Source organism: Xylocopa sonorina, chromosome 10, assembly GCF_050948175.1.
Source record: "Xylocopa sonorina isolate GNS202 chromosome 10, iyXylSono1_principal, whole genome shotgun sequence".
In the NCBI taxonomy this organism is placed as follows: domain Eukaryota; kingdom Metazoa; phylum Arthropoda; class Insecta; order Hymenoptera; family Apidae; genus Xylocopa; species Xylocopa sonorina.
In genome coordinates this window covers 12204920-12221538 of record NC_135202.1, presented here as the reverse complement: position 1 = coordinate 12221538, position 16619 = coordinate 12204920, and the positions used below count along the sequence as shown (strand labels likewise).

Sequence of the window (16619 nt, the reverse complement as noted above, 5' to 3'; positions counted from 1 at the left end):
AATATTGTATTGTCGGGATGTATATTTCAATAGTTTTATTGTAATTTATTTGATATTTCCCGCTTTAGAGGTAAGAGAGAGAAAGATATATAAGAAAGCTACAAGAAAGAGTGAGACAGATGATACCGACTCTACTCTAGAACTCCTGGCGCCATCTCTGTGAAAAGTGCTCAAACTGGTCGCTCAGCGTTATCGACAGCGAAGTAAACTACTGAAAACTACTAGCTCCATCTCTGCGGAGAGTACTGAAACTATTGGTCGACCAGTTTCAGCGCTCCTTCAAGAGATGGCGCCAGGGGTTCTAGAGTAGGGTCGGTATCATCTGTCTCACTCTTTCTTATAATCTTTCTAAAGCGGGAAATATGCAAGAAGTTGCAATAAAACCACTGAAATATACAAAACTGATGAATGAACAGCATTGGCAGGCGGTATCAGCACTGGAATAGCACCGCGTACTGTTCTGATGCATTTAAATACGTGTAGTCCTGGTGATACCCCTACTGAGGGCGCCACCGTGATACGCTGGTGCTTTTTGAAGTGTATGTGATTTGCTGTGTTGCTGGGTAGGTGGTGGACGACGAATATCCTAGCTCGAGATGTTTGCCTGATCATCGGGGAGCCTCGCGGTGTAGAAACCTCTCGAGGAATGCGTGTAATGCGTGTACGTACACGTCACGCCTACTTATCGTCGCTGTCACGTACAGGGCTCATCGTCATGTACTACACTCGTGCCTCTCTCTAACCTGCGAATATGCACGTACGCCAGCTGCACTTTACAGTTACCGGTAAAAATGTGTTCATTCTTGGACGTATATTGGTGTGTATACTATATGAACATGACTACTTAATTTCTAACGGATACAAAATGAAAGTATAATTTTATTAGAGCTGGAACAGTACTATGTATTTATGTATTGCATCGAGATAGGCTTAATTAGGCGCGGGAAATTACAGAAGAAGAAACCAACGTTAACGGAAAGGCTTCGAAATCGCGAGGAAAATCTGAATATTTGGACTCCAGCTACACGGCTTCTCTCTCTATTGCCTCGACGAAAAATTAATCAGAAAAGCCAACACCTAATTTACTTTATGCAATCTGTGCGGCTAAACGCGATCTAAGCTGCACCGCAATCCTTCGACTTCCTCCATCCTTTTCCGCTGCTTCAATGCACAGCTGTTCTTGGAACGGATCTTCCTCCTCCATCGCTGAGACGTCGTCTTCGGTAACCCTTCTCATACATACAGCGATAGGGAGAAGAGACGAGGAAGGGACTCAAAAAACGGGTTATAATGCGATCTTATACTCTATCACTACCGCGGGTATCGCGAACTCCGTCGAACGATTCTAGGGTAAGTAGCGCCAAGAAGTTCATCGTGATTCTTTTACCAGATGGTTCGCCATTTTCCCCACTTTGTTAGATCTTTCACGGAACACCCTTATCAGTGTGATAACCCTGACACGTATGACATTCTTGCACGCAAATCGAAGCCAACATGTACATAATATTCTACAAGCTTTGGAGTATCAATTAACACAGCTGTACATTTATTGAGTGAGTTACAATGTGTATTACAATGAAACTATTATTACGTTATACCTTAGGTATATGTATTAAATCCATGAAACTTAGTAAGGATACCTATTCTTATCAAATTGTTAATCTCTAATCGTCACGCTCTATAATCTATTATAATACTCGGGCATTAAAAGGTCTAATAGCTCTTTTCATTCTGATTAAATTGGTATATAATTTGTTTTCAAGGCAAAGAATTGATCTAACATTAATTTCCAAGCCATTTAAATATTGTAGGGATATTTGAAAACATTCCATGAACGTTATTTTCCAAGAAGAATCTTCCTTGTGGCACCAAAGTTCTGACCAGCTTGGGTTGCGCCTTTATTAGTACCAGCTTGGAGACCAATCAAACCTTCGCCAGCTCTTAATTGTTCCTCCGTGAAGTGCCGTTTATTCTCTTCAGCTGGTTTTGGCCCCAGCCATGGACCACGCCATTCTGGGTGCCTATATGTCTGTAAATTAACATCGATACCTTACTTTCTTATACGCAGTTATAGAAAATGTATACAGTAATAGAAAATATATTTATTACAGTGCGACCGATGGCAAAAATAGTGTTGGTCACTTGTGCGATGTTCTTCCTTTCTATAAGATCTACTGCTTGGAACAAGTCTACGTCTGGTACTCCGTATTTCACACAGGCCTTCTGGAATCTAGAATGATAAATACATACGCTGAGGTATCAAGCGGACATTTGTTTTCCGCGGCGCAGGATTAACGCGTCTCGTGTCTTTGATTAATAGGAAAACAGGATACAAAGTTGATCAACGTTCAATGCAATATGAGATCGCAGGTAAAAATGTATATATACATGTGCATACACATACTTGTATAGTAACGTGTATGCGACAATCATTGAAGTCTCTCTAATCTTGTACAAAATGTACCACAACGCATTAAACAAAATGATAATATTTCATTACAAGCAAAGAAGCAAAATAACAAATTAAGTGAAATAGTAAAATTAGTAAAACGATTTCTCATTTTACAAAGAGTCGTGGACGATAAATGCGACATAAGGCCGCCATTTTGTTGGCTTTGGTGCATCAAGCCTCGTGTTACTTCTTACAAAAGGCTCGCAAGCAAGAAACGTGAGGTAGGCCAGTGTTAATGAGCTCTCTTGATATCAGGAACGTAGAAATAAATGGAGCATACACGTTACAGAGCCCGACCTCCGCGTTACTTCTGCTTTCCGCATGAAAAGGGAGTAATGCGGAGTGGCCGCGCTGCGCATCGTTCGCCCCACTACTGAGGAAAGCGCTCTTAAACATTGAAAACGCGCCAATTGCCGTCATGCGCACGCGACACCGTGGTCGAACGCAGTAAAATGTTATCACTTTTACACTTTGTTTACATAACTAATTACGTGCAACAAATGTCTCCTTTTAAGACACCTCATGCATTTCTTCCCCTCGCTCTGGCGCTTAGACATGCTATCTATCATGTAGAATCAATTTTTAATCGATACCCGCGAGCAAGTACTTTGCTCTAATTACAATGACATTATGTTTAATCGGTTCAATTTGATCTTTTATCAGAGATATTTATATAGTACACTGATTACAATATCATTCTCCTCAGATTGAACTTATACATTACACTTGACATTAGTACAAATTATACAGCAATATGTACATATGTTTTCGTATATCAGCGTACGTATAAAACACGAGGTATTTCTTTTAGTTTTTCAGAATAACGCGACAATCCCGACCTTAAACTTTATTAATACTTATTTACCAGGCTTTCAGGTAACGCAAAGAAGGGTTGCGCAGCTAAAATTTCGCGGCAACTGCACGGAAGGAGACTCTCGAACTCACAATTCGAGGTCAATAATCGCGTATCATTTGATCTCTCGATCTCAACGAGTCGATGACCAGTAATACACTCTCGACGTCGATAGCTTGCAGTCGAGAATCGGAACCGAGGCGAAACACTGTCGATTGCGTAAACTCGACTGTGCAATAGGAAAGTATGAGTTGAAAAGAAGCTCGAAGATATCGAGCCGACGAGAATCAACCAAACTGCATTCTTTGCTACCCTCTATTACGTTATTACGCATAAAACACGAGCTATTCCGTTGTGCGTTACATTTGCAATACGTACTGATTAAGATTATCCATCATTTTATAATCGCCACCAGAAGTATTGATTTTAGTGACGAGACCTGGTTGCAATCTGTTCATGAGCTTACAAAGTAGTACACCATCCCGCAAAGCGTCCTCGTAACTGACACCTAAAAAATATTCATTTAATTAATCAATGAAACATTTAAGTAGTCAGGTGTATGGTAAGTTTCAAGTAACTTTATAGTCTAATCCATTGAACAAAAATAATCGCTTTCCCATGTATATGTGCAGGAAAGAAAGAAGAACTAAACTACGTATGTGGTAATCGAGCAATGAAAAGAATGCCGGTAACCACAGTGGCACCAGGATAACAGAAAAATAAACCTCGCCTCCCCCGCGGCATGGCTTTCGATGTTTCGCGGTGGATGACATGCGCAACTCGCATCGGCCATCGATTTTCATTGCCGACTGACGCGATTATCGGCTCGCAGTACATACTCTTGTTTCTGTTTTATTTTTTATCATCCCCTTCCTGTTAACCCACAGCGGTTGAGAGTGCCGCGAAATAATAACAGATAACCAGCGTGCACCAGCACTCGTTTATAGCGTCCCATTATGCCAAGAGGCGCGCCAAGGGGGCATGGCATTTTTTGCCGGCCGATCGAAGGATCACGAAAGACCGCCTCCGTCTTCCGTCACGTAGCTCTCTTTTTGCTCTTCGTTACGGTGTTTCTCTCTCGGCCAGCGCCATCATTGTCTTGCCCGTCGTCGTGACTGGCCCGGTGAACACGGTCCACGTCGCCATTCGAAAGACACGCTGCATCTCGAGTTGCCAGGAATGCAGCATCCGATAAGAGTTCGTGTGCATCGATGCCATGGTATGGATTCGTTTATTGTCAAATGCACCCCCCTCGTCCACGACCCAGTTGACGTTTCGATATATCGAATCTATTGACTCGGTACGCTCTCTGGCGAGCGACTTTATAAATCATTTTGATACACGCCGCGAAACGCGAACGGAAGCGCTGCGGTCGGCCCTTGGCGCAACAGTTGCCGCTTTTCCTCTGCATATATGGTTGCACTGAATCGTTCAAGATGATTTGCGAGTCCGATAGAAGACATTTCGAAAGTGGGTAAAATTATATATATATACATAGGAAGATGCGCGATAAATGTTTAAATACGTATATTGTATTTTAGGTTTCTAAGTGATTCATGGACTATATTATTCTCCAAGCTATATTCTAGTTACACGCCATAACAGAGATGCGGATAATATATGCAGTATCTATGAATATGAAAGTTACGCAGTTACTAAGGAAACATATGAGGCTTCAAGTAACTCTCTTCAGTTGCGGTTCCTATTTAATAGGAATAAATGGCGATAATGTATGTATGCCCCTGACAGGATGAATCACTGCAGAATCTTATGAAATGTCCGTGTTAATTTCATCTAATATAATGATTATAACAATGTAAGCACGCGGTATGTGTAAGTAGCATTCCTGTGTCTCCTTGCATACACATTTGTTATATGAATATGAATTCTTATGTCTCTATCATTTAATATAATTTTGTGGCCAGGAAAGACATGCTAACTGTTCAAAGGGCTACTATCCTGATCCTGCAAGGACGATATGTCACGTGGTCTCGCAATAGAGGGGATGCCATTAAATGCTTACCCCAAAATCTGTTTGCCTAATACAAAACTGGTCGTGTGCTTGAATTTTCGATTGACGGGAATTCGACAGCCGATCCAACCGATGATAATATCATACTTATTGTATTATTCAATTAATTCTCTGTTGATCCCCTAATTGCCAAGCGAGTGTTCGAACAATAATTACTTCCAAGCCTGAATGCGAAAATTCGCAAATTTAACAGTCTAATCTTACGAACAGGAAGGAATTGCGCATCAGAGATTAATTTAGTTTTAAAAGAAACGACCTAATTTAATTACAAAAGGTTTGTACGTTCTTCGATATACTGATTTCTCAAACACCTTGCTTCACGAATTATTAAACGATAAATTATTTTATTATTTATGTATATGTATATGTATATGTATATATATATATATATATATATATATATATATATATACATGTATGTGTATATATATTTATTTATTCATTTACTTATTTAAAAATATCTTTTGCTTGGAAAGTATAGAATTGATTTCTCCCTTATGCAAATAATTATTTTACAAGGACCAATATGTTTTTGTATTACACGTGGCTGAACTACGTTACCAAATTAATCGAGCGGGCAAATCGCTTTTCCGCAATATCCAGGCAACAGCCACAACATCCACCTGCGGATGAATAACGCGGGCAGATGGAGTAAACAAGCGTGACATACTGATACATTCCTGGTAGCATCGAAACGTGATGAGATGTCGTAAACGCAAGAAGATGACAGAAAATCGATAGGAACGTCTTCCGGATTTGGCCCGGCAATCCTTTTCATGATTCTTCGTCGGTTTCTTTTGTGCTTAGGCAAGCATACGCGATCTGATGCTAGCCTGATATTTTTCAGATCTTCCGTGTCTTATTGCCATCTTCGTTCATATCCCGATACTATGGGTTAAAAAAATATCGAGCCGCAATAATATGTATTGGTGGACGTCAGAAGCGATTGCTGTCTCGCGGATACTATCCTGTTACTTTGACACGTCATAGTCATCGTGTCTCAACAATTTGACGTGAAATCGATAAAACACTAGGTACGTTTCCTCCTCTATAATGGCACATTGCATGTCCATCCCTGTTTCAAAAATTCTACCAAAACGTATACTGTTGGGATTCAACAAGTTGAGTAAAATGGATGCTGCATGATTTCTAAACGGTGAGTTGGGAAAAGCTTAACATGTGTTCTAATATTTAATTATATAATGAGTAGATGATTACTTTAATTGACAAGGATGAAGAACATTAAAAACTAGACAGTGATAATGAAGGCAGACGAGAACAAAAAGAAAAAAAGAGTCTATAAGCTATTGCGATGAGATATAATGGTAAAAGGAAAGAAGATATTTAGAAAAAGGGTAGCTTCCAGGCTTCCGTATGCTGGCGTGTCTCGGTATCGATTTAACGTCAGTTTCATGTCATAAAGACGTCAAACACACGGTTTTCACCAGGACAACATCCCGGACTTGAATTTACGATCAACGGTTAGCAACAGGTTCTATGCAACAATACAAAACTTTTCGCGCGCAAGATTCAAATTCCTCCTATTTTTTCAAACATAGCTACAGATTAGGAATACATTTATTATGCATAATAACTGCAGTTAACGAACCTAACTTGCCATATTACCGAACTAAACTGTTAGAATTTAGACGAGGCGAACCAAAAAAAGTAATACGGAAATGAAAAGTTTTCTAAAAAGAAAAAGAGAATTAAATTATTCTCTGAAAATTACCGCAATCGCGGAAAATTACAGAATATCGGTTCTCTGATTAACGAAGAGGGAATACGTGTATCCCCTTGACCATCCCTAAATGAAATATAGCTTGTGGCAACTACCTGTTGCTGTCGGTCGTAAATCTACCCCCGGGCTGTAATCCTGGTAGCTTCTTCTCAGAATGACGTCATTGACGATCTTTTGATGGACAACTGACATCCGTTGACGTCTCCTCGGAGCCTTTTAGCCGAACGAATCATCGAGACGTGATTTCTTTTGAATGATACATTCTTATTTTCCAAGCGAGCACGGTAAACTTGGATGAATATATACGTGAACCAGTCCTTCATTGACAGAAGGCGGGAAAGCCATAAATCCATCTACTACCCCTCCTTGCTATCCTAGTAACTGCGAGCTTTCGTGACGTCACGCAACGTTTCATGACGAGCAGTTTGACATATTGACAGTCACCATCTAGTGAAACTACCCTTTGAAAGGGAAAGGAGACGGCTACTGTTTGGAGGAAGCGTAAAGCTTTGCTATGAATGCGAGAATCGATAAGCAGAAGCTGTTGACGTGATGTGACGTGAATGTACCGAGCAGGCCATAAATCCCTCAAACGTCTGCTAGTACCCTGGTGCTAGCAAGCTACTTCTGCCACCGTGACGAACGGATGACTGACACTTTCCGCCTGTGAAAACCTCCGAGATAGACTGGAATCTTTCGGACAAACTCGAAGAGCTGTTCTCAATGAATTAAAATGACAATGGAAGTAGATGTAACTAATTAATATCACTGTAGATGATTTGTACATAATATAAATTGAATATCGAGAGGATGAAACGTAATTATTATAACAAATTAAGGTACGATTTGCAGGAAAGAGGAATACTGATGTTTGTTAACGTTATTCTGCACGGCAGAAACTCAAGGGTGGTCGAGAGAAGGAGAGGAAATGAACAAAATGATACAATGCGATGTTTAACTTGGCTATCCGATCTCTGATATGCAGTCCTGATACGTTGGCGTCCTTACGACGTAACATGATGAACAGATGACGCTAAATCAATACACGTCGTCGGCAAGGAATAATCGCTAAACGTCGTGAAACGAGAGTCGTTCAAATAAAAAGCTTTTACTTCATTTGTAAGTGACGAGAAACTTTAATTATATATTTTCTATTTAAAACAGAGAAACTATGACACTAGTTATACGACATTAGTTTACTACGTTGTCACGCTTACAATTTCCAATTTTTTATCCAATACGATATCAGCTGATTCGACTTAATAATAATATTTTATCATTTAGATCAGTTGTTTCAAACATTTATTAAAGATTCTAGACAAATTAGAAAAATCAGATAAAATGTAATATTTCAGGTCCCTTTCCAAAAGTATTTGGAATATTATATTCAAAGGTGAGGTATCGTGTACACAAGGGTCGTGTCCAGCATGCTTCGCGAGCTTCCAGGACCGGGCTAACATCCACAGTTGAAAGGTCGGTAGATTCTGTAACGCATCAAATTCCAGCCGCACGTTACCCCGACGATCAGCAAAGTTAGAGGCGCACCAAAGGGATGGTTGACGGCAATGAAGTAATGCTACTCTATGTTCAATTTTAAACAAGTCAATAACATCAAAAGCTTTGAATACCAAGCTCGCATCATCGTGTGGAGCTACTTCTCGCCATAGATGAAACTAACACTCCGTAATATTCGACGGATATACTAGGATGCAGCCTAAAATCTAGTTGTACATTAGAATCAAAGTACACTGTACTCTGTTACTACCATGACAGTCTATCCTAGGACTAACTGAAATTATTTGATAGAAGTTTCAAATAAAATTTTAATTACTTCAGCATTATTCTAATAGATTGTTTCAAAGCTGTGAAAAGCACCAAGCTTCGCCTTAATTGCAGTCAGTGTTTTCATATGACTGATTACTTATACAAGCTAGAATATGTAATTGTACGTTCAACACGGGGATTGCGTCGACGCCTGGCGTATTTCTCAAACCAGGGGTGCACGTTCAACGTAGGGGTTGTTACTCACTTCTCGTTCAATAGGGTGACTCGAATGACGTAACAAAGCGCGCGTTTTACTAGGAGAACATGGAAGAATGTAGGATGTAGCTTGCCCCGACAACCCTTGCCGTCAGCCACCCCCTTTCACCTATCCAACCTCCACCATTTCAAACCCGCACGAGCGTTACACCTTTCCTTTCCCTCCTTCTAGTCTTCGATTCCTCATCCTACGTATCATAGCTAAACATCTCGATAATTAACCTAGTTAGCAAAAACCTTTGCGACGTCACACGACCTAACATTCATATCCGGATATAATGAAGTTTCTGGTATCCGTTGCGTGTGTTACGTTTGTAACGACGAAAACCTGACCAAACTCTCAAATAAGAATACGCAGCTCCCGCAAGGGGGTTTCCCACGGAAGACGTACTGGACAACAGATCAAGGGATGCACATGTGGTTGCTACCAGCCCTCGTCGCGTTATACCACCATCAAGTCGAGTAGGACTAAATCCTAAGTAGTAAAGTATTACCCACACAACAGGACAACCTCTCGTACGATGCGCCCTCACCCCAAAAACCAACCATATAAAAGGTAATATTGGAAAAATCCGAACCATATATATAAAGGGCAATGTTAAAATAAAGACAATTCAATCTAACCCAGAGCATAAAGTAGTTTCATTTCACGTCTACGGACGATTTCTCCGTCCGTATACCGATACTGGCACGCTTTTCGAGTCGCAACACCTCCGAAGAACAGGAGTCCATATACAAGAGTATGTATTCCCAGGAAGAGTGATATCATTGATAAATTTTTAATTAACTGCAAGCATGAGGGCTTTGTGGCACATACTGTGCATTTCATTGAAATTTCAGTATTAATCATCAGGTATTAGACGAGTTTGATAATTGTACCTGGTGGAAATCTCTCTCCGACCACTTTCTCAATCCATTGCTGAGCCTCGGCTTCTTGACTTGGTTCTCGTTTACCAGCAACCTGTAACCAAAATATGGTCAAAGCTTTAATTGTTGAACAACAATCTGGCCAACAGCTGCTAAACTGTCATACTTCCATCAAAAGCATTAAGTATATTCATTATTTAAATCTACGTACTTTAATGAATTAACATAAAAAGATAATGGTAGAGTACACACTACAATCGAATCTAAATTTCAATTAGTTCCACACATTTTATTTTTCATGTTATATTATCAGTTTCCGCAGAAACTTTCAAAAATTGCCGTAGCCGATGGTATTTCACATCGTCATGGCGGGGTATTGGTAAAAGTTTTCAACTAGCAATAATCGCACCTCGGTAGAACCTCATTGGTTACGATATCGCCACTGCGCAAAGCTAAAGAGACCATCTTTCTCTGCCTTACTAATAATACTGGCGTAATCTTTTGACAGTGAGAATCCTTGCTTCTTCGACACCATCTTGCGGAGAGTCAACGAACTAACATACCAAGTGAAATAGATTCTTGTACTAATGAACTGCATATAAATAAATATACGTATGTATTTAAATTTGCTAAATCTAATCTTTCACCATCAAATTCAGATAAGATAAAAACGTTATTAAAAAAATTTGTGGCTCAAATATACATATTATTCTACAGCAGTAGAATATCTTGATTTGACAAGCATAAATTTTCCAGATACTATCTACGGGATGCGTTAAGTATTTGCTGGAAATGCATTGTCTCAGGAAAGCACGAGAGTAGGAGGTAGCAAGCTAAGTGCACGTGGAAAGACGCACTAGGATAGCCTTACTGTATTCTTTCCTCTCCACCAGGCAAATGGTCTTTCTACTTGTTGCTTTGATCTGCGAGGGAAACAAAACGATGCAGTTTCTAGCCAACCTATTTCTTCGCTTTAATTTGTTAAATAATGAATTAAACCAATGAGAAAATGCAGCTGCTGCTACAAAGATTCAGATGTAAAAGATCATGGTAAATACGATTAATCTAATTTTCGTTACGTAATTCCTGCTCACCGTGCCGAATGCGCACAATCGTTCATTCCAGCTCTTGTACGCAATTCCGTTCTGTTACAATAAACTTGGAAACAGCATCGATTGACTGAATCTAAACTCGGCGGTGGCCTCACCCTCCAAAGTGGCGAGAGTCCAGAAATTACGAGCATTTTGCTTATCGGCGTCTTTCATCTGGCGTTGGTCCACGTACCGGTTAAACATCATTCCTTAAAAAACACACCCACTTGTTCAAACTTTTCCATTTCGACGTCGTCCACGGATTTTCTTCGTCTGCACGTGACGTCAACATTTAACAGTAAACCAACAAATAGTCATGACCAGCAATACTACGCTGTTTCTAATATAACTGATGCAGATTTTAGCTTATTCTCGATGACATCTTTGGTCGTAACGTAGGCGCTACGACTACGCTTTCAGACAATCCTCCAAGTCTGCAAATAGTTGCAGGCACAATAAAAACTGTAAAATCTCGAAAGAAGAACTGGTTGCAAGAAGATTAAAACAAGGAGATGAATGAATAATATGCAAACGAGGCACAAAAATAAACAGAACGATCTCGGCTACGGCTTACAATTAGATTGCGACCCACTTCTGATATGTAGCGAAAGGGTTTCTGAACCAAGCAAGTATACACTTATTAATCGGCATAATAGAAACACCATACGCTGTTATTCTAAATGAAATTAAGATGTGCCTTATTCTTACTTTGGTAGAGTCATCGTTAAATTCAATTCTTTATACATGTTAATCTGCTGTTCAGGCATCAAACTGATAAGCTTACTACCTTATTTGATTCAGGTATTTACGTCATTGAAAGTTATCGTTGGTGATGTTAGAGAAGAGAAGCCGATCGAGCAGAAAAATGGATCAACTCGATTATCAAACACGTTACAAGCAGATCTTGTAAATAGGGTTGCAGTGTCAAGATCTGGTTATGAGAGTGGGTGTGGGAATACCCAATGGGCAGTCGGCCAAAAAATACTCGTTTCTGAATGTCGACGGAAAGGATACGGCGGAGGGGAGACCGGCATATAGCGTCGCGACGCACAGCGTTCAACTTAGTCTTTGGTCAGAACCATCGTCCAAAAGTCGTTCTCCTACGGGAAAGCACAGCCTCGTGGTAAAGTCAACAGAGTCCATCAAAGAAAGAAAAATAAAAGAGGAAACATGCCGGTATGTGTTCACTGTCCTGTCAGGAATCAAGTGTGCTTGTTCCATGAAGAAATAGTGATTAACAGATTCGTAAATCACACGTAAATCTCAATTTGTATCGTGTTACTTAATGACAAATGAGATTATTAACGAGCGTACAGTAATAATTTCTTATTGCCAGATTGCCGCGTGAAAACCGTGGTTATTCGTAGAATCCTAATTACGGTAAGACCTTGGGCTATTTCGTTTTGGCGATTTTCCCAAAATACTAAATTAATCTTGACACGCAGAGAAAGCGCTTGAAGTCGTAAAAGGAAAGGGGTATCGAGAATATAAAGAACAAGAAGAAAATTCGTTTTTATTTTAGCTTTACCAATATCAACGGGGTCAGATTGTTTACTATCGAACTCGCCTAATTCTGAAACAGCAATTTGTTTAGTCGATCGACTTTGATGCGTAGGTATACATATACCTACACCCCCGTTCAGAGTATTTATACCTTAAGATAAATATCTTTACGTAATATATCCTGATGAGATCTTTTTAGTCAGAAAATGCTAGTTCAAAAAATCGAGCCATCGATTTAGTAAAGAAATTAATTGTTTGATAAAAGATATCACTTCCGCGTGATTTCCTAAATTAATTTAAATTTAAATTCAACGAATCGTTAGACCACGCGGATGTTACGTTCACGAAATGCCTTCGAAAAATAAATCCGGTATGAACGAAAACGCCGCACCTCTTGAGAATGAAAGCCTAAAATACATCTCGAGAGCATTCGAGCAGGAACACGTTGCTTCGAAAAGCTTGACACTTAGCAGATACGCTGGAGAGATTTTCCATTAACTAAGAGGCAAAACACGTTTCCATCGCGTTCCAGTTTCCCGGCGTACTTTAACTGAAAAGTACAATGAGAGAAATGTCTCTCTCTCTCTCTTTCTCTGACGTTATCCCTATAAATAAAAAGTATCGGAAAGTATAAGCATTTCGGAAAATAATCCATTAACTCGAATACATGGCGCAAGCGAAACAATTGTCAGAGTGCCAAAAGTGCAATTTTGTCTTATGAACGGTTTTACCAGAAATCATTAAAACTTAGGATTCACACGGCACGGAAACAGGTGGCCAATGGCCGGACGTTATTGCTTCATGCTAGTTTTAATAGAAGCCAACGAATCGGTCAGCGTGCGTATTTTATTTTCGATGTCCGTTTTATGCCCGTGGTAACGTAACACCGTCGCGGTCTATTTTCGTTCCCGACATTTTTAAATTGCTCGCCACTACTACGCTGGACTATCCCCGATTCTCAAAACGATATCCGTTGCTTCCATCCAACAGTTTTATTCCTGGCGCATGCAGTTAACCAAGGATAAACTTCCGGTTGTTTAGGGTCGCAACAAGGAACAGGAGGCCGAGGTTCTAGCCTGGATCGAGGCTGTTCTTGGAGAGAAACTACCACCCGGGAACTACGAGGATATACTCAAAGATGGTGTGATTCTGTGCAAGCTAATCAATAAGCTTTCACCAGGGTCGGTGAAGAAAATCCAGCCCAAAGGAACCAATTTCCAGCTCATGGAAAACATCCAAAGGTGCGTACTCCTTTCATATTAAATTTCTAATTAAAAAATTTAATACTATCGATTTTTTGAACAGATTTCAAGCTGCCATTAAGGCATACGGTGTTCCGCAGGAAGAAATTTTTCAAACAGCTGATCTGTTTGAAAGGCGCAACATACCACAAGTCACGCTATGCCTGTACGCACTGGGTAGGATCGTACGTATCTGAAATTTTTTATTTAATCATGTTTTATTTTTATTATTCGAAGGGAAAACGAATAATAGATCTTGTCCATTTTGTTCTCCTTTCTATTCAGACGCAAAAGCATCCTGAATACACTGGCCCACGTCTAGGACCGAAGATGGCCGAAGAAAACAAAAGAGAGTTTACGGAAGAACAACTTCGAGCCAGCGAGGGTCAACTCAATTTGCAGATGGGTTACAACAAAGGTGCCAGTCAAGCTGGTCTTGGTTCATTCGGCAACACTCGACATATGTAAACTTTTTTCTCCAAATGCGTAGAACACGCGTTGTCAAGAACTTATACAGGCATAAATACTCTTTTACTACCTAATCGTCGGCCTCCAAGTACCATGAACGCAACTAGCGACCAATTCGAAATGTTTTAAAGAATATCTAAGAATATCTAAAGACAACCGTGTCTTGGAGACGCTGCATCAGTACAGACAAGAAAATTCATTGTATCATACATGTGTATACGTAAATACGAGATCCTGTTGATGAACGATACTAACACATCGTGTAACGTTAGATGTTACATGCATACATAACATATTACTCACGCAACACTATACATTTCACATTTTCCACAGATACACGCAACACGGACACATTTTACTCTCTACACTATACCCACTATCCATAACTGATATCTACACTACACACGGCAAATAATTATTTATAACACGTCTAACCCCAGTTCACAACATGGAATCTGTTTAATTAAATCACGATACTTTATCACACGATGAATGAATGAGGGTGATTTATATGAAATTAATAGAACCTCGCTACCGTTTCAATGTATAAGTGTAAGATTTTAAGTACGTAAAGTCTATTTTCTCAATTCTAACGAATAGTGTAATGCCTTTTCTAAGACTTGTAACTGTTTCATAATTCAATAATAGTATGTAAATGAGAGGTGTACAAAATAAAAAGGCGGCATTGCTATTTTTTATTACCCGTATTATTACATATACATCGCTGCATTTCTCGGCCATAATTAGAACCGCGGGTCTTAAAACGAAACATTCTAAGTTTCAGTTGACCGCTATTTTCTCTACAATGTTAGAAAAACAAATGTGGTAAGTCGGTGCCAAGTTCCTGGCGAACATTAGCGCAGGAGTAATTAACGCGTTTGAAAAAGAATCAGGCACCATTGAACGGTAAGAAATACATTAATTATTGAATTAATTTATTGTGATTACTACAACAATATTTATTTCTCTAAACCATTCAAATGCATTGCATTTCTTCCTCACCAATTTCTAGAAACTTCAACTCGCCCTTATGATAGAGTTAATTTTGGCGCGCGAAACCCTAAAATACTCGCAACTTGTTTGTAAATAAACCTTGCGCCATGGGTAATGCCGTCATCGCGACACAAATTTTTTCTTACTTTAACATAACCGTATCCTAAAATTTGATCCATACTCTTGCTTAGCTTGGCATGTCTTAAAGCTTCCAGGTTATTTTTGGATGTTCCCAGTGTACCACCAGTCGACGCTGGACTCGTGTTATGATATCGCATTAACATACCAAGTATTTACACGTCACGTTAAAATAGTGTAAGACCCATCGAAAAATTGTTCCACGACAAAAATCGACTATTATAACCGTGTGATTTCATGTCATGTTGAATGTAAATGAAAGTTTGATGACGTATCAAATGATTCACGAGTTAAAACCTATTTCGCTGTTTCACTTTCATCAGAGTTAGAAATATTCTTACGAAAATTCAGAAAACTGTTGCGCGTACAAATGCTGAGTCGAATGTTTGAAATAGATGACATCTAAAAAAATTTCTCTCGCTAAATCTTTCGCAGAATAATACAATCGCGAATGCAATTTTTATAATGGCGAAAGTATGGCGATATAAGCAAAAGTATCATTAAACACGCACAGAGAGACTTTTAAATAAATATCAATAATTCGGAAGGAAAATTAAAGATCACCTTGTGCACTTTACACGAATTACAAGTGAAATATAATTTAAAGGTTATGCATATCCATCGATGAAAACAATTTCACAATACCTATACTTTTATGGCGCGAAAATATTTTAAACGCACAATGATTGGGTAGAAATGAAAATTCCTTAAACAAGAATTACCTGCCAGAGTGGACGTCCAGGCATGATGAATGCTGATCGTAGGTGTTCCTTTACAATTCTCAAAAATGTTGCAGACGGTAGAGCTTAACCAGCTCAAGCACAAAAAGTGTGCGCTTCGGCCATCGTGCTGCGTATATATGCGTGACAGGTGTGTGCACGTATTGGTTAATGTGGGGGCGTTTCTATATATGGACCACTTACTTACTCACCACCTACCCTAGTTTACATGTAAGCAACACCACCAATCTCTTGGAAGACGTTCTTAAAGAGTCACGTGAACATGATGTCTCCTCTGACTGGAAACAATATGAAACAGTTCTTACAAATCTGGAAAAACTCATAGGTAATATTTAAAACTTTCGTATTCTACTCTCGAGCATATATCGTCGAATGATTAATACAAGACGTAATACAAAATCTTAATATCCGTCAGAAATACGGCACCATCGACTTGTAACCTGACAATTACTACATGTAC

The 16619-nt window shown here is 39.4% G+C and overlaps 2 protein-coding genes, 3 long non-coding RNA genes and 1 other non-coding gene across 7 annotated transcripts; 4 read left to right on the top strand and 2 right to left on the bottom strand.

Moving 5' to 3' along the window:
• Positions 1-1523: 1523 nt before the first annotated feature.
• Positions 1524-16296, bottom strand: LOC143428585 (muscle-specific protein 20). 2 transcript variants are annotated; one of them, XM_076903586.1, is made up of 6 exons: positions 16142-16261; positions 11193-11285; positions 9998-10079; positions 3684-3813; positions 2110-2230; positions 1524-2029 (listed from the first exon to the last, which is right to left on the bottom strand). In XM_076903586.1, exons 2-6 carry the CDS (start codon positions 11226-11228, stop codon positions 1838-1840), a joined length of 561 nt encoding a protein of 186 aa, XP_076759701.1. In that variant the 5' UTR covers positions 11229-11285; positions 16142-16261; the 3' UTR covers positions 1524-1837. The 2 variants fall into 2 exon arrangements, with proteins under 2 accessions (XP_076759701.1, XP_076759702.1); XM_076903587.1 differs by lacking the exon at positions 11193-11285 and having other exon boundaries at positions 16142-16296.
• Positions 2224-3640, top strand: LOC143428590 (uncharacterized). Its single transcript, XR_013102442.1, has 3 exons — positions 2224-2370; positions 2708-2899; positions 3321-3640. It is a non-coding gene; the product is annotated as an uncharacterized LOC143428590 (long non-coding RNA).
• On the top strand, positions 3961-6097 carry LOC143428589 (uncharacterized). The gene is made up of 3 exons (XR_013102441.1): positions 3961-4775; positions 4847-5611; positions 5857-6097. It is a non-coding gene; the product is annotated as an uncharacterized LOC143428589 (long non-coding RNA).
• LOC143428674 (U4 spliceosomal RNA) lies at positions 10299-10439 on the bottom strand. Its single transcript, XR_013102458.1, has one exon. It is a non-coding gene; the product is annotated as a U4 spliceosomal RNA (small nuclear RNA).
• LOC143428586 (myophilin) lies at positions 12099-14995 on the top strand. Its single transcript, XM_076903588.1, has 4 exons — positions 12099-12252; positions 13621-13820; positions 13885-14005; positions 14106-14995. The coding sequence occupies exons 1-4, from the start codon at positions 12247-12249 to the stop codon at positions 14286-14288; spliced, it is 510 nt and encodes a 169-aa protein (XP_076759703.1). The 5' UTR covers positions 12099-12246; the 3' UTR covers positions 14289-14995.
• On the top strand, positions 12259-13613 carry LOC143428588 (uncharacterized). The gene is made up of 3 exons (XR_013102440.1): positions 12259-12456; positions 12522-12691; positions 12779-13613. It is a non-coding gene; the product is annotated as an uncharacterized LOC143428588 (long non-coding RNA).
• Positions 16297-16619: the final 323 nt, after the last annotated feature.

What these genes read in the sequence shown, in the direction of transcription:
- LOC143428586 (XM_076903588.1), top strand. An exon ending in CTCATGGAAAACATCCAAAG is followed by an intron (nt 13,821 to 13,884) that starts GTGCGTACTCCT and finishes TTTTTTGAACAG; the next exon opens with ATTTCAAGCTGCCATTAAGG. An exon ending in TGTACGCACTGGGTAGGATC is followed by an intron (nt 14,006 to 14,105) that starts GTACGTATCTGA and finishes CTTTCTATTCAG; the next exon opens with ACGCAAAAGCATCCTGAATA.
- LOC143428585 (XM_076903586.1), bottom strand. Translation starts at nt 11,228, where the DNA reads ATGCTCGTAATTTCTGGACTCTCGCCACTTTGGAGG. An exon ending in GACTCTCGCCACTTTGGAGG is followed by an intron (nt 10,080 to 11,192) that starts GTGAGGCCACCG and finishes TTTTGGTTACAG; the next exon opens with GTTGCTGGTAAACGAGAACC. An exon ending in ATGATGGATAATCTTAATCA is followed by an intron (nt 2,231 to 3,683) that starts GTACGTATTGCA and finishes TTATCATTCTAG; the next exon opens with ATTCCAGAAGGCCTGTGTGA.